The 22973-nt window shown below is 41.7% G+C and overlaps 1 protein-coding gene across 1 annotated transcript in view; it reads right to left on the bottom strand.

The window, feature by feature from the left end:
* KNL1 (kinetochore scaffold 1) overlaps positions 1-22973 on the bottom strand; it is a 126249-nt gene that overhangs the window by 5968 nt on the left and 97308 nt on the right. Inside the window, 5 exon segments of the mRNA XM_085895882.1 lie at positions 1296-1402; positions 14721-14789; positions 15808-15908; positions 22585-22689; positions 22816-22855. Of these exon segments, the coding sequence (XP_085752008.1) occupies positions 1296-1402; positions 14721-14789; positions 15808-15908; positions 22585-22689; positions 22816-22855 (422 nt within the window).

The raw sequence follows: 22973 nt of genomic DNA, 5'->3' as shown, positions 1-22973 counted from the left end.
TTGCTGACGACTCCATCACTCATCCTTCAGATAGGCAAGCAGCAGCATCTTCTTGCTCTTCTGATCCTGAAAAAAATCACAAGCTGGTCATACAGTTGGATATACGTCTTTCAATCAAACGAAAAATCTCAACACACTCACTCACCTATTTTCTTAATAATCCTCTTGAGAAAGTTCACACAGGGTCTCACAATCAGCCATGATCTTTCTTTGGCAAATCACATTTGAAAGTAGGCCTTCAAAGCAATCTTGCATCATACAAAGTCCTTTGGCACACTTGAACTCCTATCAACCGACTAGATCTTCATCGACAGCTTGATAGAGGACTGCTCTCCTCATGTCGTGAAAACAGAGCCCTTCAAGATTATTCGAACCTTCCCCGTTGAGGCTGAGTCTATGGGCTCACCACTTTCCCAATGCAAACACTTCGGTGGTCTCACTGTCTTCCACCATCTCCTTTCTGGTCTTGCCCTTCTTACCTCACGCTATTTCCATGCAATGTCTCCCCACCCCCAGCCACCAGGTTTCTGCAGAGTGCACAGGGTCCATAATCAACCCTTTTCTGGTGAAATACCAAAATCCAGAATTACTGCTCACCTCCACTCATTCATTCCTCTTTTTTTCCTGCCTGTGGAACCAACTTCCACATTCTCTTCAATCTCATTCTTCCCTCTAGATTTTAATGGCAGCTGTCCACCACCATCTCAAATCATCCATCTTGTCCACCTCAGGTGTCCTCTCCAACCCCTCATCCTCTCCTACCACCCCCCCCACCCAAACCCATTTTTGTCCAAGTCTGTATATTTGGTCCTTCAACCCTGCTGTTGGTGTTTTCCCTCCTCTCTCTCTCTGCTGTTCCTTTTATTCTGTTGTGTCCTGATCCGTTCAGTGTACTAGCTCTTCCACAAGCTCTTTCTGGACTCTGTATACAAATAAATAAACAACTGAAGGAATCGCTGGATCGACACGATTTTACACGTTAGTGTGAACGGCAACTTCAGTGTATTGAGGAGTTGTATTCCCCTGATAATTTAAAAAGAGAATATTAAAGAAAGGCACGTATGCAAAATGGTCGGCCCAGGAATTTTTTTAACCTCAGAATAAAATGGTGACATCTTCATAATTTCTCATCCCATTCATGTTATACCCACAAGTCATCAGGAGCAATGCGGGTGTGTAATATATGTACATGTACATGTATATGTATATGTACATATACATATACCCACTGCTCACAGTAACATACACACTCACACAATGCATGTGCATAGTATACAGTATATATCAAGGGTTACCTGCGACAGCTGGTTTGTATCTCCACACTGTGACTGCCATTCCGACATGTGTGCACTTGAGAATAACAGTCTGTGCACCAAACGAGCAAAGTCGGATGCATGCGTTTCTGCCAAATGAAGCATCAGCAATTATGGATGTCCCAAAACAAAAGCAAACAAACTAGAAACACTTTATAACTGTAAGCAGCCACCCTACTTTGATTGAATGTACATGTGTCCCATGACGTCATCTTTATAAAACTGAATTGAAAATGGGAAGCCGATCAGATATTTAAAACCGCATTTATCTGCGAGGTTTTTTTGTTTTTTTTAATCCAACATGGCTACCAGACCATGTGACTGATGATGTTGAAATTTTCAAATAATATTCCCCATGCCTCGATCATATAAAAAAAATGTATATTTCTCTGAAACTGCTGAATATATCAATGTCATACTTTAGATATATGACTTACTACCCTTGGTGCATATAGTATGATAAGGATGACGTCATCGGTCACGTGGTTTGGCTGCCATATTATATTGAAAGGAGCACTTCAACAATGGTTTTTCTCTGAAACTGCTCAACGAAAATAAATGAAACTTGAGGAATGTCATTGATTACCCAAGTGGAACATCATTTGATACTGAAGACGTCAGTCACGTGGTCTCTTGTAAAGAAACAAGCTCAAATGAGCTCAGATCCTCATCCTCTTAATGATGACGTCATAAAAACGAATATGACGTCATTGTGATGTATCAGGTTTGCGATAAATAATCTGTGCTAATACCCGGCTTGATTCCCGCAAACAGAATTCAAAAAGCTTGCCCAGTTTGAGATAATTTTAGGCAATTTCCATTAGTGGAGATATTTGGACGTCATAACTTTTTTTCTAGGAGGAATCTTCAAAATCGGAGATGGTTACTGTCTGTGCAGGGTATTTTTACATAAATATGTCAAGTTTCAGGAAGTATCGATGAAAACTGTAGGCTGTGAAACAAAAAAGTCCACAAGAAGAAGATGAAGAACAACAACGTAAATATGACTTAGAGATCCTCCACGAGGATCTCTAAAAATGTTAAAGTTTTACCTTCAATCCAACATGGCTGCAAACCACATGACCTGTTATCAAACTTTAATCCACATGGGGGTTCAATAACATTGTTGCGGCTCTGCGAAGCCAGAACTTCCACAAGGCAATGGCACGAAACCTACAGTGGTCCAGAGACAGTTATTGTTTCACGAGCGCCAGCCAGAGTGACCACAATATTCGTTATGTCTGTCTATCTGTCTGTCTGTCTGTCCGTCCAGAGCATAACTCTGTGGACTTTGATCCGATCTTGATGAAACTTGGTTAGGTGTTCGATATCAATGTCCAGTTGTGTTTTCCTGGATGAGGGTGTGCTACACCCATTGTGGGCGGAGCCACACCCAAAAAATAGCCATTTTTAGAGGGTAGTCGGATTAAAAATCTATCTTCTCCAAGGGAATTTACTGACTGGAATGGGTTCTTTGGTATTTGAATAGCAAAATGAATTACCTCAAACTTGTCGTTGTCCAATTTTTCATTTTTGTCCCAAGGTCAAGGTCACAAGGTCAAAAACTTAGAAAATTGTGAATTTTGACATTAAAAAAATTAATACGACCACCCAAACTTTGAGAGTTAGGATGACAATATTTTTTTATGCATAATCTTGACGTCATTCCCCACCTAAAGTCTTGAAACCATTTTGCTCTATCTCGAACACCTTGCCCATGGCGCCCCCTTCAAATTTGTTTTTACGCTGATTTCATCAAAGTATGGATAATCCGAGGAGTGCGAAATGCCATATAGCCTATTTGACGTTATATTGTTCCTGGAATGTTCCAAAGGAAGTTTTGCACCAAAGGTCATAATCCTTGACCTTTAAAGGCCACAAAAGTCAAATTTTCAAAGTTGTGGGAATCGAACCGGGTTTTCGACCTTCTTCGACGTACTAACTCCAATAAGCTATAGCATGTATCCTGTTTCCTTATTTTAATGTCCACAACATTGTTTTGTGACCTTTGAAGGTTATGCAAAGGTCAAATTTTGAAAGTTGTTGAACGAAACCGGGTTTTCGACATTTTGCAGCTAATAACCTGTCACTCGTACCACATCATGTTGATCATTCATATAACTTGGTCAACAATTATCACATCGTCTCATCCTTGACTTCTGAAACAATGAACATCGTCAAATACCACTCGTGAACCATTGTCGTCTTCAGACTGTTTCATTAGCATTCATTCAGTTCGCCCTTCCATTATGTCTCATGGGTATGTGGGACAACACGTGTTGTGTGGAGTTTTTAGTTCGGTCTTCACTCACCTTTGCTATGCCTTCATCTATTTTTTTTTTATTTTTAATTTAACTACACACACAACCTCTACACACTTAGATGCACGCCAGACCAGACACAGGAACTTATACCGCAGCAGCCTCATCAGCATACACGCGCAATTTCCCCATTCAAACTACGTGCCATTTACCAATGGACGCCTCACCTCAGACCCTCACCATGCTTACCATGACGCTACTACCCTCACCATAATCACCACATCGCCTCCTAAAAATCCCCACAAAAACCTATGGTTAACCTCCTCACCACAAGCACTTCAGCCTCCTCACAACCGCTTCAACATCTTCACCACGAACACCATCGAGCTTTCTCCACCCTCACTCTAACCGATGCAACGACAGTTAGTTCCCTGGACGCTCACCAAAGTCCTTTGAGATGCCGGGGAATGAAGGACATTGCGGGTCAGAACACATTGGTGTGTAACTCGAAGCGTAAATATGCACTGGGACTCATTCAATGACGTCTGGGTAGCCCTGGCGCTCTGCTAAATAACGCTTGAATGGAGCACAGCACACGTTCATGGCCGGAGAGCGCTCCCAAAAACCTGCACCCCATATAAATCTCAGAGCTCTATTGCACAGTTGAGCCCGGGAATGAACGAAGTCATTTTCGTCTCCGGAGTCTGGCGGGGCAAGGTTAGTTCTCAGGGTGGCATCTGCATGCCAATGAGAACACTCGGAAATGCCTAGAAGACCTTTTAATCCGATCTTGAGCTCCTCCTTCACCTGGGCTCTATAAAGATAGCAGCAGAGAGCAGATCTGACTGACTCACCAAGCCCAAGCCGAGCGCCACTCACCAAGCCCGAGCTGACAGCGCCAGTCACCGAATGAGAGCGACACTGACCAAGCCGAGAGAGCAGTGCGAGTCACCAAGACAGAGCCAAGCGAGCAGTTACCGAGTCGTTGCTGGGGAGTTGTTGGGTCATCGGCGCTCGGCCCATAGCCAATACTCATTACCGTTCCGCAGCCAATACCGATTACCATTGTAATTTACAGATTCTGTCACACGCCACAATAAGCTATCATTTTACATGTCTGTCTCTCCCATCTCCAGTCTCATCTGCTGAAGACGCAAATCACTAAAAGAGAAATTACAGATCCACACTCCTAAACTCCTCCTCTTCTGCATCATATTTGCACCCCATTTGCACCTCACTCACACACCAGACACCCCTCGTTTTCTTCCCTCCCCCTCCCCCCTGCCAAACAACTGAAAAGCATTGTTCCGTCAGCCACACCAGGTATTGAAGGAGGTCAAAATCCCCTCAACTGCCTCTCCTCTTTCTTGCTCTCTAATTTCCTTGGGTGTGTGTTTTATGGTGCCTATAATGTTCCCATAAGATAAGAATGTGTAAGTTTGTTATATTGGTTTAGCTCTGCCCTATGTCTTCTTTTTGCACATAATTGCATTTCTTTTGCCACACCCCACAAGTCCTTCCTTCCCCTGATGAACATTTTATTGAATAAAACCTTGTATTTTTATTGCTCCACATACTTTTGCAACCACATATGAATAAATTTCTTTTGTTATAAATGTACCCAGCCGTTTCTTCTTTTCTTTCATTAGTCCAGCATGGTCCACACATTAGTTTAGCCAGGAAGTTCTATGCCACCGAATTTGCTTGTTTGCCAGCACACACTCACTGTATTGCTCAGCAGTAATCTGGATGTGCGCTGAGGGCATGAGATCCCGATTGGTTCAGCTGTCCACAGGAAAGGTATCACACAAGGTAGTGTAATTGGCAGTGCCCGAGATCCCGAGAGGGGGGGCCTCACAATTCTTCTTCTTCGTTTGATATGATGTCACAATTGATGCTGGGGACCTGAGTATGTTTCCCAGGTGTTTTCCAAGTTATGGCCATTTATGATATGGTTGGTCCGATCTAATTGAAACAATGCCCCAATCCAGTCGTCGTTTACGCGAGCGAAGGAACGAAGCTGCACATACGGGCACGCACCTACGGGCCCGGACTAGTAATAATAATCTGAAGAAAAACAATAGGGTACCAGTCAGGATGGATTGGTGCCCTAATAAACACGGCTGCAGTGAAAAAATAGTTTTCCACCATTGCAGACAATTTAACGAAATTTAATTTGTTCTTATAGTGCTGAGATGGGTTAAAATTAACCTCTCACTCGCTAGATTTGATGTAAAGTAAAATAGATCTCAACATTAACGTTATTTGCAGAAATGCAGGCAGGGGTGTAAAGGCACCTCAATCCATCTGAAACGGAGCTTACCCCTGCAAGAGGTAAGGAGAAAATAAAAATAAAAATAAATAAAAAGACCCACATGAAAATCAATAATTTCCAACCTAACATCTGTCAACATCATTTAGTTACCCACTTCTTGGATGCTATGAAGCATTTTTCTCCGTTTAAAAACTTAAAAAAAAATTTTTAATGGACGCTATTCAGAACTGCAGTCCCTCATAAGTGTCAACTTCTGTATCGCACGTGAACTATTTACGACTTTCCATGACACATTTACAAATCTGTTTTGACAGTTCTGATAAGTCCCCTGCACCTACTATCTCTCATTTGATATTCCTCATTGTCTCCTCCCTTCCTTCCTTCATCTGAGGGAAGTTGACAGCGTGCAATTATTTTACAGCCATGTGCGCGTGTCGAGGTGGATACGTGCACCAAGCGCACACACTATCCTTCCTACTCTCCATTTAAATTTTGTTTTTCTGTTATCAGCATGACCAGCTACATCTTTACAAGTATTACCGGCTACATCTCCAGAGGCATTCAGACATCATTTTTAATCAATAAGTTGAGAGTTTGTCGAGTGCTTTGGTACTTCAACCTTTTATTATCGTTGCATGGTTATAAACTTTTTATTCATATTTGCATGTTCTTCTTTTTGCAAGTTCTTCTGAAACATAACCTCTCAAATATGTGGTGCTTTAATGTACACATGTGAGCAACAAAGGGCCTGGTGGAGGGGATCTGAACGAATCACTTTATTTCACATCGACAATAGTTCACCCTCCAGGAACGCCTCACTCAGCATTGGCGAAGGACATCTTGTATTTTGATGCTATGTCGGGATACGTTTTTTTAAAGTTTAGGTAAAAGGTTTTAAAAGCAAACTGATGTAGTATAACCGAACAATTTTAATTATACTATTGAAGTAATTATTTTAAAGAACAAAAAATATATGTTCAGTATTGCATAAGATATGGGATACAACCCACTGCATTTAAAAGATGACGGCACACAGTAATGAAGGTCGGTCTTGTGTCGATGCAAACCTTACATGGTATATGCTCGAATGATACATGGTATATGCTCAAATATAACAAGCTCGAATGAGCCAAGATCCTCGTCCTCTTAATGATATCATATAAACGAATATCACGTCATTGTGATGCATCAGGTTTGGATTAATTATCTGTGCTAATGCCCGGCTTGATTCCCGCAAACAAAATTCAAACAACTTTCCTAGTTTCGGAGATAATGGTATAGGCGATTTCCATTAGCGTCGATATGACGTCAACTTTTTTTCTAGGAAGAATTTCCAAAATCGGAGATGGTTACAGCCTGCGCGTGGGCTTTCTGCATATACATGGCAAGTTTCACGAAGATCTGATGAAAACTCTGGGTTGTGAAACAAAAAATGTCAAAAAATAGGAATGACGTCATAAAAATTGATATAACATAATAGTGATGTATCATATGTGTGGTAATTCATCTCTGCTAATGCCCTGTTCGATTCCCGCAAACAGAATTCAAAAAGCTTGCCTAGTTTGAGATAATTTTTTAGCCGATTTCCATTAGCGGAGATATTTTGACGTCATAACTTTTTTTCTAGGAGGAATTTTCAAAATCGGAGATGGTTACTGTCTGCGCAGGTTATTTTTACATCTATATGCCAAGTTTCAGGAAGTTTCGATGAAAACTGTCGGCTGTGAAACAAAAAAGTCCACAAGAACAACAACGTGAGTAAGACTTCGAGATCCTCCACGAGGATCTAAAAATAATAGTTTAAAATAAAAAACCCTCTTCATTTCTTAAGATACATTGTTTTAATGAAAAACGGTGGTTGGAGAATAAATAGTCTTCAACGGAGCATTATAAATTGTAGGTTTAAGTGGGTGTGGGCATTAGTTATGCTTTTGCTGATCATGGTAAGATGTACGAATTTAATTTATCACTCCTTTTGGCCACTCAAATGGTGAGTCATTTTGAAACTTGACACGATGGTACATTCCATCTGTTGATGACGTCAGGGCCGACATTTTTGCATGACTCCAGCACCTAAAAAAATTTTTTATGACACCACTGGGTGGAAAGTCAAATTGAGAGATGGGAAGGGTGAAAAGAGAAGACAAAGATGGTACGGAGGGAGGAGTTGGGAGAGAAGACAGAGGTGGGGTGGGTCTTTATTTATTGACTGATTTTGACGTTTGCACATAGTACATGCTTGGGAGCCTCATTGGTAGGCATTGGTGTCTACGCCATCGCTGATGACTCGCCAATAAGTGATGAAACTGGTCTGGTAGCCGAGGGGGTGTGTAGCATTGGGATTCTAATGTGTGTACGATGTGCGAGCATCTTTATACTTGTTGTTATACTTGTTGAGGAACTCTGGGAAGGGTTCAAAACAGCGGAGCACTTACCTTGAGCAAATCTTCTTGGGTTGCTTTACACAGCTTATTCAGCTGGAGGAGTGTGGGAGGGGTCAATCATATATATATATTATATATATATATATATATATATATATATATATATATATATATATATATATATATATATATATATATATATATATATATATATATATATATATATATATATATACATATATATATACATATATATATATATACATACATATATACATATACATATATAATCCTAGCCCACCTGGGTGTAGTCGATTAGCTATTCCCTCCATTTTCAGATGAGAGATGTGGATGGGTATATATATATATATACACATATATATAATCCTAGCCCACCTGGGTGTAGTCGATTAGCTATTCCCTCCATTTTCAGATGAGAGATGTGGATGGGTATATATATATATATATATATATATATATATATATATATATATATATATATATATATATATACACATATATAATCCTAGCCCACCTGGGTGTAGTCGATTAGCTATTCCCTCCATTTTCAGATGAGAGATGTGGATGGGTATATACATATATATATATATATATATATATATATATATATATATATATATATATATATATATACATATATACATATATACATATATACATATATACATATATACATATATACATATATACATATATACATATATACATATATACATATATATATATATATATATATATATATATATATATATATATATATATATATATATATATATATATATATACACACATACATACAGTGGGGAGAACAAGTATTTGATACACTGCCGATTTTGCAGGTTTTCCCACTTACAAAGCACGTTGAGGTCTGTAATTTTTTATCATAGGTACACTTCAACTGTGAAAGACGGAATCTAAAATAAAAATCTTGAAAATCACATTGCATGATTTTTAAATAATTAATTTGCATTTTATTGCATGAAATAAGTATTTGATACATCAGACAAACAGAATTTAATATTTGGTACAGAAACCTTTTATTTGTTTGCAATTACAGAGATCATACCTTTTTTGTAGTTCTTAACCAGGTTTGCACAGACTGCAGCAGGGATTTTGGCCCACTCCTGCATACAGATCTTCTCCAGATCCTTCAGGTTTCGGGGCTGTCGCTGGGTAACAGATTTTCAGCTCCCTCCGAAGATTTTCTATTGGGTTCAGCTCTGTAGTCTGGCGAGGTCACTCCAGGACCTTGAGATGCTTCTAACGGAGCGTCTCCTTAGTTGCTCTGGCTATGTGTTTCAGGTCGTTGTCATGCTGGAAGACCTAGCCATGCCCCATCGAAAATGCTCTTGTTGAGGGAAGGAGGTTGTTGGCCAAGATCTCGTGATACATGGCCCCAATCCATCCTCCCCTCAATATGGTGCAGTCGTCCTGTCCCCTTTTCCGAAAAGCATCCCCAAATAATGACGTTTCCACCTCCATGCTTCACGGTTGGGATGGTGTTCTTGGGGTTGTACTCATCCTTCTTCTTCCTCCAAACACGGCGAGTGGAGTTTAAACCAAAAAGCTCTATTTTGGTCTCATCAGACCACATGACCTTCTCACATTCCAACTCTGGATCATCCAGATGGTCATTGGCAAACTTCAGACAGGCCTGAACATGCGCTGGCTTGAGCAGAGGGACCTTGCGTGCGCTGCAGGATTTTAATCCATGACGGCGTAGTGTTACTGATGGTTAATTTTGATACTGTGGTCCCAGCTCTCTTCAGGTCATTGACCAGGTCCTGCCGTGTAGTTCTGGGCTGATGCCTCACCTTTCTCATGATCATTGAGGCTCCACGAGGTGAGACCTTGCCTGGAGCCCCAGACCGAGGGAGGTTGACTGTTATCTTGAACTTCTTTCATTTTCTAATAATTGCGCCAACAGTTGTTGCCTTCTCACAAAGCTGCTTTCCGATTGTCCTGTCGACCATCCCAGCCTTGTGCAAGTCTACAATTTTGTCCCTGATGTCCTTCGACAGCTCTCTGATCTTGCCCATTGTGGAGAGGTTGGAGTCTGATTGATTGAATGTGGACAGCTGTCTTTTATGCAGATAACGAGTTCAAACAGGTGCAGTTAATACAGGTAATGAGTGGAGAATGGGAGGGCTTCTTAAAGACAAAACTAACAGATCTGTGAGAGCCGGAATTCTTACTGGTTGGAAGGTGATCAAATACTTATTTCATGCAATAAAATGCAAATAAAATTATTTTAAAATCATACAATGTGATTTTCAGGATTTTTGTTTTAGATTCCGTCTTTCACAGTTGAAGTGCACCGATGATAAAAATTACAGACCTCTACGTGCTTTGTAAGTGGGAAAACCTGAAAAATCGGCAGTGTATCAAATACTTGTTCTCCCCACTGTATATATATATATATATATATATATATATATATATATATATATATATATATATATATATATATATATATATATATATATATGTAGTTACGGCAGTGGAAATTCGCAGAACACCATAAAGGTTCCTTAGTTCAGTTATATCGATAAGTCTGTGTTCAGTTAGATTTCCCCACCGTTGTTTAATGGGGATTATTCGTGTCACCGGGCTGTGACCATTTGAGATAGTGTTTTTCTTTCTCTATCGTTATTTTGAACCGACATATCTCGCCCACCATTACAACAAACCACGACGCCAACAACACAACCACCCCCAACTACGCCACAACGCCAACCACGCTACGATCGCCACAACACCATTTAACCATCTTCGCCACTACGCCAGCTTGCAAACGCCATCCTCCACAGACCACGCTACGACCCTTTCCACGTTGAAAAAGGGTCTGAGAACGCGGGCGTAAAAGAGGAGAAAAAGAAACCTCCAATGGTGAGTGTGGGTTTTTTACCGCCTTTTTTCTCCGAGGCTGGTGTGACGAGAAGGGCGAGGTGGCTCGCTCGCGATTGGTGGATACGAGGAGTGAGGCGGTCGGAGTTGAGAAACGCCCCTTTTCGAGAAGCTTCTCGAAGGGAGGCGGTGCCGAAAACGGGAAGGAGCGAAGGGCGGAGCCCCAGGCTATACAAGGCGGACAGCCGCGAGCCTTGGTCTCCTCCTCTTCGTTGGCGCTCTTCTCCTGGTCTGGTCTCCTCTCTTCGTTGGCGCTCTTCTCCTGGTCTGGTCTACTCTCTTCATTTTGCGCCCTTCTCTTGGTCTGGTCTTGTCTTGGTCTCTGGGTCTGTGGAGCGACCCGTACCCCAGAGGCATGGGTCGGTGGAGAGTCCGGGCGATGTACCGGAAAAGCGGACGGGAGGTGCACCTCTGCCGGCTGTGGGGCGCGAACCTGCGCGTCCGTGGGGGAGAGTGCCAGAGAGAGCTCGCCGAGCATCGAGGCACCTCGAGGGTGCAGGTAACCTGCTACGGTCTCGCGGGACCCGTTCGGTCTCCCAGGTCCCGTGCCATAAAGACCCAAGTGGTCCAGCCTGACCCCCTTGTCTGTGAGGGGGTCTTTTCTTGTGTTTCTTTTGGGTTTTTGAATGCATGCTGTGGCACCGTGTCCTAAGTAGACCCTGTATAAGTGACTGTACATGTACATTCCCATTGTAGTCGGTGGTATTGCTTCTATTTGCTTGTACATACGTGCTTAGTTGTAATAAATGTCCTTGTGTGAAATGTATCCCGTTCATTGCGTCCTCATTTCCCCATTGGAAATGCCATCTTGCATCGTGGAATAATTAGTTGGGTTTTAAACACCCGGTAAAGAGAATCGGATCCGTGGAGGTCGGCGATAATACCTGCTCGGTTATCGCTGTAGAACGGAATGGACCGCTTAAGCGGTTCGTGTCCCAAGCCGACCTGCGTCGAGGTACGGCCCCTCGGTAGGTTACCCGCGCGAGTACTTAGGTATTTCGATATTCGGCGAGTGACCCTATTTCATGCGGGGAGAATGCGGACTGGGCTGTGGTGAGGTGAAACCCCCACCCGTGACTGGTTTCTGGCGATAGTTCCAGGAGGGTCACGACTGAATTGTCCGACGCGGTTGCGATTAGAGGTACGTGGCCGATCGCGAATTCGTAACAATATATATATATATATATATATATATATATATATATATATATATATATATATATATATATATATATATATATATATATATATATATATACATACACACACATACATACATATACATTTACACATACTGTATATACATAATACCCCTAGCGGGAGTGCCGGTCATCTCTGCCAGAGGTCAAAAGTAACTCTGTGACAGACTGGAATAGGGGCAGTTCATAAATTAGGTACGCTCTACTTCCGGGTTTCAAAACCACCCACCCCCCTCTGTATGCAGGCTAGTGACCACCCACCCCCCCCCTCCTACATCACTAATCGCTTGCAAAGCCAACAGTTCCTTATGAACCGATGTTTGTAAGTCATGACAATGCAGTCCCTAGCGGTGTAATTTACCTTTTTATTTTAATATCACAGCACGTCATTTATGAAAATAAAAGTACAAATTGACATTCAAGACAATGTTAATGTCATAAATGAAAGTAAGTGTGCATATAAACTTGTGTTCCATTGTTTTAGTTAAATCTGACAAAAGCTTCAAATGTAATATTTGTCTCGGAGAAGTCAGTTCTCTCGGTTCTAAAGTCAATACTTTTATTTTTGTATGTACTTTATGAACAGCCCATACGGGGAATCAGAGCGAAGTTTGTCGGGCTATAAAATCGGAACGAGAGCAAATTTCAAAAAAATGGCTCGTGTTGTTCTCGATAATAGTCCATCGTGTCTGAATCACTAATAACATTTGATCTCTCTTGATAAATGTAGATATGATTTGAAATGGACGATTTTCGCAACTTTAACAGCCTCGTGACGTTGACCTCGACCTTGGACGACCTTGAAAGTTATATCGTTGTGCATGTCTCATCGACCTCTATCCATTCCACGATTGGTTATTTGTCTCCACTCGGTTTGATTGTGGACGGACGGACGTACCGTACGGACGGACGTTCCGTACGGACGGATGTACGGACAGACTTCGAGACTTATAATTAGGTCATCTCTCCCGAGATGATAGAGATGACCCAATAAATATATCATCATTCATCTGGCAGCAATGGTTGTCAGACTTGGTGGTACGTAATATTCCGTCACCAACCACACCTGCATTTAAAAGTGGTTTTCGGTTGTCGCTACTGACAGACTGTACGTCAATTTCCACAGTAAACAACACCAATTTAGGTGTGAATGGCCTCAGGCAATTGTCGCCACAGCCATGCCCTCAACAGGCTGATTGACAGGCATAGTCCTGACCAGCCCTCATTCCCCTTCATATTTCTATGTGGAGTAAAGCAGTCGTGAAATCCTTTCAAGTTATGACATTTTCAAGTAGTCATGGACCTTACCACTATAAAATTCAGTAGATATGTGTTTAAACCAAGTCCTTAGCTGAAACCAACTTTGAGTTAGGCTATCTGAAAAGGAAAGGAAGAATTACAAATGGCCTATTTTGAGTCGTCAGTTTTGTAGCTCAGCGATGCTGTCCAAAAGTTTAATGAGTGTTATTGGATGTGAAATCCTCCACAGATGACTGGTCAGCACTTTATAGGTTTACAAGTTTGTCTTGGAAGATTTTTTTGAGGATTTGTGTCACAATAAACCAATGGAGTGTCCAGGCCATACCTACGAAGGAAGTCGAGCGACTTCCTGATAAATAAAGAAAAACAAATGAACAGAGTTATTGGAATCAGATCTGTGCTTTATGATTGTGTGAGAAACATTGACAGAAAACAAGCCACACTTGCAATGTCAGGAAAAACTAGAATGGCACTCGGTAGAGCGCATATCTCTGCCAGGCTGAACAGTTTATGTTTTGAATCCCACAGATAGGCCAGATCTGGATCTGGACCTGAACCTGAACCAAAATCGAATTGGCTTGTTCTCGTCACCTGACCAACTCATCCACCTGGTTTTGTCATAACCCATCCACACCTTTTTGAAAAAACATGCTGCATATAGTTTTTGGCCCCATCTCTCAATGGTGAAGAATCGCTTGAATTTTTTTTTTTTTAATTCTCGTATCCGGTCTTCATCAAAATCGAATCAATTCGCCCTTGTCAAACACCCAACCTGTCAACCAAATATCATCCGAATCTGTCTTCAACTTTTTGAGATACCGTGATCACATATAGGAAGACAAACAGGAAGGCAGGCAGGCAGGTAAAAATACAATCTCAGACCACCTTTAGTGGTGGAGGTAAAAATAAAAACAATACAAAAACAAGTGAATAATTATGGCTGACTGATGAGATGATCAAACATGCTCGACTGCATCACAAACTTACAAAAGTTGGTAACGGGAATGAAATAACAAATTTGCAAAAAATGAATATTAAAAACAAGTGCATATATATTATATATACTGTACATATATATTAATTTTTTTAATGCCACTTACCATCGAGAAATGACACAAGGTTAACCTTGGTAACTTCCATGTGGGGCTGAGCAGGACAGAGTTCAGTGTCTGCATTCGCATTCCACAAGAGGATACCATTAAATTTAATACATTTGTGGAATGCAAACAACAAATGAATATTTTGAACATACAGTAAACTTGAATATTTTGAAGACAGTAAACACCTTCCTGCGACCAAAATATGTTTTTTTCAGAGTTGCAATCCAAGATCTCACTTGTGTGTGGTTTGATACATGCATTTCACTTGAAATTTACACAAGTGTTACACAGAAAAAGAAAGAAAAAAAATCACAGATACTCTTATTTATATATTTGCTTAGAAAACTAACGTGCGAGTGCAATTATTCAAAAGTCTGCTCGCATTTGTCGATTCGGCGTTCTTCTATGAACATTTTGCTCAGGATGCTGGCATCACAGGGTTGACTGTTACATCTCCCATTGTACTTGTAATTCATGCCCTGCACAAGCTCTTCCAAGAGCCTGACAAATGTTTATAATTTTTTTTTTTTAAACAACTACTGCTACTCCAACTATTATTATTCTTAACCCTTTGAACCATAGTGGCCGTTTTACCAGACGCTATTCAAACCTCCATATACCCGAGCGGTCGGGTTTTTCTCCAGGGAGCGCAGGGTGCGGGAGCCAAAAGTTCAAGGAGCTCAGGGTTGAAAAACAGACGTAATCATTTCAACAGCGAGCCTGACATTAGACTGAAGGTGGCAGGAATTTGTAACTTGCTTATGGTGGCAGTGATAACTCACCTACTCATCACAAAAGACACTGTGGGATCTTTACCATCCACTAACAAGCAGTGGTGGCGGACAGGACTTCCAACCTAACGTCCTTCCAACAGACGGCGCATATATTGATGCCAGACACACATTGGTACTTCGCCCTGCTAATGAAACATCAGGGTGACAGTTTATATCTGGCTCAAATCAACAGGTGGGTCAAGATTTGAACCCAAGCTCGATGGTTCAGAGGTGAGTGCACAGACCTCAATGCTAAAATAAAATAAAAATAAAAAAATGCAGATTACAAAAGACTGATAAATGAGAAAACTCACCAAGAGGTCTTCCAAACGAAATGGCAAGCACAAGGGAATCGAAGAAAAATGAGAAAATGGCTTCATTGCCATCCCAATTTACAAGGCGCCATTCAGACAAGCTGAAAACAAAAGAAAATCAAACATCACACATTGCAGACAGGTATGTTTGACACACAAAGATACAAATGATATTATGGGCCACCGACAAATGTATTTAACTTCACAGTTACACTTTTGGAAGTCAACAGATGTGTGTAATATCCAACACACACACACACACACACACACACACACACACACACACACACACACACACACACACACACACACACACACACACACACACACACACACACACACACACACACACACACACACACACACTCCATCTGTGAAGCCGTGTGACCACAGGTCTATTAATTATGCATTTTTGAATGTCAGTTGCACTTTGACTTCACACAGGCACGTCTATTAATTAAGTACGACTGGAATGTACCTTTCTCCCCTTTAAACTGCTGAGACCCCGACTGTTGAAGACCCCTTTTCCCTTTAAGACCCTTTCAACACTTTAAACACCTTTAGATCCCTTCACCCTTTTGACCCTGAGAACCTTAAGTCCCTTTAGACCCCTTAGACAGATTGGACCCTTGACCATTTAGAGCTTCTTATATTACAGCAGACCTTCGCCGTTCGTGGATTTATGTTCTTGAAAAACACAGTGTTTGGTAAAACCACGATGCGCAAAGTTAAGATCTTATGGGATAAATAGGGTTAGGGGAACAAACTCTAAAACTTATAGACTTTTTTGCTTAAACTACAGTCGTAAAAAATGATGATGATGATGATGACGATGACGACGATGACATCCCGAGCTTCGGGTTGTCAGACTTTGTGAAGGAGGTGACCTTTGTCTGTTTTGCCTTGTTCTGCATGTCCTTATATAGACCTTCGTATAAGGTGCCATGACAGCATCCATCTCACGATTGATTTTTAAGCACCTCACCACGAAGATTTCTTCTTCTTCTTTATCTTCTGGTTTTAATGGTGCTTTCAAAGCCGTGAGCTCGATACACCATGCACCTAAACACTTTGGCTGGATCAGACAAGTACGGGGGACTTTATTTTGTAAGACCGATTTCTTTTATAAATTTCAACAATGATTTGCAGAGTCGAGGGTGCTCTGGCTCGATCGGCACAGTGTATCCAGTACACCCAACCAGCTGATCCCCATCTCTCAAGCAGAGTGGAAGAGGCGCGATCTGGGTCCACCGTACCGAGGGCATTCACATTCCAAATCTTTGGGAACCTTACACCGCTTGCAGAAGCCCGTTGGGTGACACCCTATCGGCCGATCCTACTTAAATAGGAGTATAGAGCACAATATCCGAATCTGAGCCTGTCGACTGTAGAGGATTGCCTTGTCTCTTCGGGATAGTCAGGGAACCCATGAAGACTTGCGAAAACCATTCAAGATACGTGCCTCATTCTGCTTTATCCCAAGTGTTCTCTTTCGCAGTCATCTTTATCTTATTCTCCATCCTTGCTTCAAAAGAAAAACAAATATTTTCGCTCGAAAAAAAATAAAAACCCACAAACGCATTCTGCCTCTTTCCTTCCTTAGTTCATTCTTTCTTTCTTTCTCATAACCTCCCAATTTAACCAACATTCCTCATAATTGAATTAATTTGCTTCTAACTTAAAAAGCTTTTAATAACATTTTACCATGTTTCATTTGCCTTATTTTACTAAAAACCCACGTTGTTCTTGTTTATAACTATTTACTGTAACGAACACCACGCGATATTTAACTAAATCACGTGAGATCACATAATAAATTAAAGCATGCGATATCAAACGATACTAGTCTGTGCAGAACGATATCGAAAGAGCAACTGAGTCTGCGATGGAGGGTAGCGTGGGGCTGTGAGGTAAGACGGAGATGTGGGGTTGTGTATTCCTCCACACCAGATTGCGATAGAGCGAGGGACCCATGCCATGATCGGTATATGTTACCACAATAATTCAACCACGATAGAGCGAAACTGCGATGCGGAAACCTGTGCTTGGGCGGACCTGCTGTGCAAATAAATTACAAATAAATATATCATCAATACTACAAATAAATTTGTACGAAATAAATGGTGTAATGATTGGTATAAATCATGACAACACAGAGTCCTTTGGCCAAGTCTGCACTCACGTCTGCCTGGTCGGACTGCGAGAGCCACCAAGTGGGAAGCGAGCACGCTGCACACGGTACAAATTTAAATGCATCCGAGTAAGGTGGGGAGGAGCCATACCCATGTTCTGCTCTACACTCTATCTAATCTTCTCTTCTCTTCCTCTCTACATGTCTCCGGTTGCGATTCTGATTGGCACCATGTTTCGTGTGTCGATAATTCAGGAAGACTGCAGAAGGGGCTCATAAATGTCAAGAGAACACCGGCGTGACTCATGTCCTCGTGATCCATACCCTGCTCAACCACGGGTGGGAGGGAGTTGTTTACGTCCCATGATTCAGGACGGGAGGGCTCTTCTTCCTCTTCGCAGACGAGGGGGAGGGATGTCTCCATTGTTCGCTCCCTAACTATTAAATCAATCCGCAGCGCATCTAATCGATTTCTGAACATTTAAACAATGGAAGGTGAGCTATCTAGGGAACAAGCACTTATCGACATAGCTGACTAAAGGAACCTGTATGTTGAGTGCAATCAAATTCCAAATTCGTAACAATATATATACATGCCACACAAATTTCCCCATGTACAAGCCCGTACATGTGTCTCGTCCATATTGTTCGAACATTGTCTGGACTATTGTCCCCCCCCCCCCCCCATATTTCTGCAGTGTGCTCAAGGTCCGCCAGTAATCCTCTTCTGGTAAAACTACCAAAATTAAGAATCACTGCTTACCTTCACTCTTTCATTCTCCTTCCCCCCCCCCCACCACTCTGGAACAAACTCCCACACCCTCTTCATTCCCACTCTTCCCTCCAGGTCTTCAAAACAGCTGTTCACCACCACCTCTTATCATCCCCCATCTTTTCTACCCCCGCGAATCCACCCAAGACCCACATCCTTGAAGTGCATGTGTATGTTGTGAGTGTTCGCTCTCATGCGAGCCTCGACAGTGCATGTAAATTTATTCTCTTTAATCTCCATACGCGGGTTTCAGAAGGTGGAACAGAGTCCTCCCAGTCACAGGTTTCAAAGTATCCACCTCCGTTTTAGTAAGGGCAGTCACGAATCATGGACCAAGGTGTGAAGTTTTGTTCCGAGGACTCTTTTGAGGATCGTCACTGAGCCCCGGACAGCTTCAAACTGTAGTTTGTTTGTTGTAATATTCCCAGGGATGGTTTTTAAGATCTCTGTGAGGTTATTTTCTTGATTTCTGCATTGTTTTGGCAAAAATTGTGAGGTACTGTGTGTGTGTGTGTGTGTGTGTGTGTGTGTGTGTGTGTGTGTGTGTGTGTGTGTGTGTGTGTGTGTGTGTGTGTGTGTGTGTGTGTGTGTGTGTGTGTGTGTGTGTGTGTGTGTGTGTGTGTGTGTGTGTGTGTGTGTGTGTGTGTGTGTGTGTTTTCGGTCATAACATCATTCTCTTTGCTAACCACACCCTCCTCCCCTCATATACAGTATCTATCTTTGTCTCATCATCACTCCTCAACCTAATAAAATGAAGCACTCAACTCCCACACCTCTGTTTCTCTCACACACACCCCCTTCCTCACACCCATCCCTCCCACACTGAATAGCATCGTTTGGTGAGGTGTTGCTCTTCCCAACTTCCTCGCTCTTCCTAGCCCCCCACCCTTCCTCACCCCTCCTAGCTTCCCCTCCCTCCTCTCTCTCTCTCTCTCTCCCTCTCTCCCCCCACCCTTAATATTCCCATCAGCAAAGTGACGGGTTGAATTTGCTAATGCATAATAAGTAGACAGGTGCGCACTGAGGGTATGAACCTTAATTGGTCAGGTTAATCCAATGACCAAGTGAACTTTAATAAGATTGTGGATCCTACCAAGCTTGGCCGTTCAAAGACATTTGTAACTGCTTCGCAACCCATCAGGTCGCTGAGTTATCCACAACGCGGTGGCCTGCAGGTCTGTAGGTTGGGAAGAGCCCGAGAAGTTTCCCCTCATGGCAAATACTGAACCCCACGTACGTAGCACTATATTCAGCTGTGTATACCAAGCTTTTCGTTTCGTTTTAATCATGGCTGTGGAGGGTTGTGCAGTGAAGAGTGCGACCTTTTCTTCACCCAAGACAAACGAGCTTACACTCAAACTGTTTGCTAGGGAATGCTAACATGCACCTCTTCTGTCTCTTAAGGCCCTGTCACACCTTGACGATTTAGCCAACGTATGCCTGACGTATGCAAAATTGGGCTAAAACGCAGGCACACGTCGAATACGTTATAGGTAAGTTTGTATACGTTAAGACCACGCTTAAAAACACTGCCATACGTCGTAGTACGCTGGCTTTCATCATTGTACTTTGCGGTTGTCCTCAGATTTTAGCATGCTTAAAATTTTACGACTCACACATTCTTTTAAAAAAGAATTTAAAATTTTACGCCAGCGTATGACTCACACATTCCGCTACGCTGGCCATAAGTTGTAGGCATATTATGCGATCGTTGACACACGTTATTTGTAAGTTACTCATAAGTCGAAACACGTCGAGGTAATGATTTGCGTACCCGAAACTTATTTATAACCTACGAGTAACGTGTTGTAGGCACGTTACACGATCGTTGCACACACATCGAGGCACGTTATGCGATCGTTGATACACGTCGAGGCAAGTTACTTGTAAGTTACTCATAAGTCGAAACACGTCGAGGTAATGCTGAGCGTACCCAAAACTTATTTCTAACCTATGAGTAACGTGCTTTGAACCTATGTGTAACGTACCTACAACGCATATTGATGTATGTAGACGTATTTGATTGACGTCTTCTGGACGACCACAGAACTTACTGTACGTGTTTCTAATTTACAGCTACCGTATAATGGCGCATTGGCAGCATTTAAAAAAAAAAAAAAAAACTTCCGATATTTCGTCACGTGCCGTTACGTCACGTCTGATTGCCTCTTCAGTTTGCTCATGTCTTATTCTTCGTTCCTCCTCTGTGAATATTTTCTGTTTGAGGATATTGTCACCTCGACATCGAAACTTAAAAGCAAATGTCCGAATATATTTTTTTAATTCGTGATAGACTAAAAAAAAAAAAATATATAGTAAAAAACAAAAACAAAAACAACAACAACAACTTCAGATATTTCGTCACGTGCCTTCACGGAGCCAAGGAGAAAAAAAGAAAATGTGCCTTGACGGAGAAAATAAGTTTTGGGTATGCTAAACATTACCTTGACGTGTTTCGACTTATGAGTAACTTACAAGGAACTTGTGTCGACGTGTGTCAACAATCGCACATCGTGCCTACAACTTATTCCCAGCATCGCGGAACGTGTGAGCCATAGGGTGAGTACGTCGTAAAATTTTCAGCATGCTTGAAATTACACGACGTACTAAACGTACCATGAAATATGACAGCGTACTTCATCGTTTTTCAGCATGATCTTCACGTAAACTAAACTTACCCATCACGTATTCGACTTGTGCCAGCGTTTTAGACACATTTTTCAGAGGTCGCCATACGCTGGCTAAATAGTCAAGGTGTGACTGTGATGTTGAGACTTCCAATTCTCAGGCGGTTATGATTTAAATTGGCGTGCGGCAGGTTTTTAACAGGCTTCGCCACGAGTTAGTCGGCGATACGTGCAGCGCGCTATGCCTTAGTTAAACTATCATTGGGCATAGGTTGTGAACGCCAACAACAGGCTAAGCATTCATTGGTATAAGTTATCTACAAGACAACGAAACGTTCTGTGCCCGTTACTAATATGTTATGCATACGACCAACACGTTATGAATACGACCAAAACTTAAAAAAAAAACATCAAAATTTCAGCGTACGCCAACGTTTTACATACATTTTTATACGTTGCCATTGCTGGCTAAATCGTCAAGGTGTGACAGCGCCTTTATCAAGTAGATGTGGGTATCTCCAATGAAATGATGAGAGCAGAAATCAAGATTCCTAAAAATTGCACAAGTTTATGCAGATGAACAAAACAAATGATGAAACTATTTTCATTTAATTTACGATAACACAAGCAACAAAACAACGATCAGCATATTTGCCTTGCCATCAAAAAACCTCTGGTGCAATCTCCTCGGCCAAAAACAACAAGCTTCCGGGTATTCCATTTGAAAAATAATTAATATCCCTGTCTGGGGTGATCACATCACAAGTCAGTGTTGTAAATATTTGTAACCTTTGGTTTTGGCATGAGAACATGCCAAGTGGCTGGTTTACCTCCCATAGCACGAGCTGGCATTGGTTTGGCTCAAGTTTAGCAAAACCATCTGATGCACCATCAGTGTATTCATTACCTTTGGCTTCTCTGATTGGCTCATCTTCAGCAAATACCGATAGCTCACTCCACACATGCAGAGCTGTATATTTGGGTTGACAAGTCGAGGAGTGCCATTCATTCTACGTGTTTGGTGGGATGTTTTGATTGCATTGCTCATTTCAGAGCACCGTTTCATTACACCAACAAAATGCACTTTTGGTGACTGATCAAGAAGCAAACTTTCCAACAAGAGGCTTGCATTTTTGTTATGGAGTTTATATGGAATAACTCTGATATGACCTGATTCATAACAATTTGAATAACGCATCTTTATGTGATATGCAACATGTATGAGATGTAAAAGTGAGTCGCCTCACCCCCAATAATCAGTTTTACTGTGAAGAGACTTCACCAATTCCTGCTCCATCTCCTGCAATTCCTTAGTCAACTCTGTGTTCTTTTTCCGCTGCTCCTTGCATCGCCTAAAAAAGAAAAAGAAAAAAAAGAACATCCTGAACATTCTTTCACAATACACTGGCTGATAATAAGAAGACAAGAAAGTACGTCTCGGAACCCTTGCCAAACGCCAAAGTGTCCGATGAACTTACGCCTTAACATCGGCTTTCTCAGCTTTCAAAGAATGGATTTCTGAAACAGAAATGTTTAAAACAACCTGTTAAAATCGATCACTTTTTACATCTCAAGTCACAGAAGACAGGTGGGAATAAAAAATTCTGCCATGAGGCAAAGGCAACAAGAAAGAGCA

Source organism: Eptatretus burgeri, chromosome 9, assembly GCF_056783735.1.
Source record: "Eptatretus burgeri isolate ZD-2024b chromosome 9, Ebu_testis_v1, whole genome shotgun sequence".
Lineage (NCBI taxonomy): Eukaryota > Metazoa > Chordata > Myxini > Myxiniformes > Myxinidae > Eptatretus > Eptatretus burgeri.
Note: the sequence above shows the minus strand (reverse complement) of the source record. Positions and strands in the feature narration are given on the sequence as shown.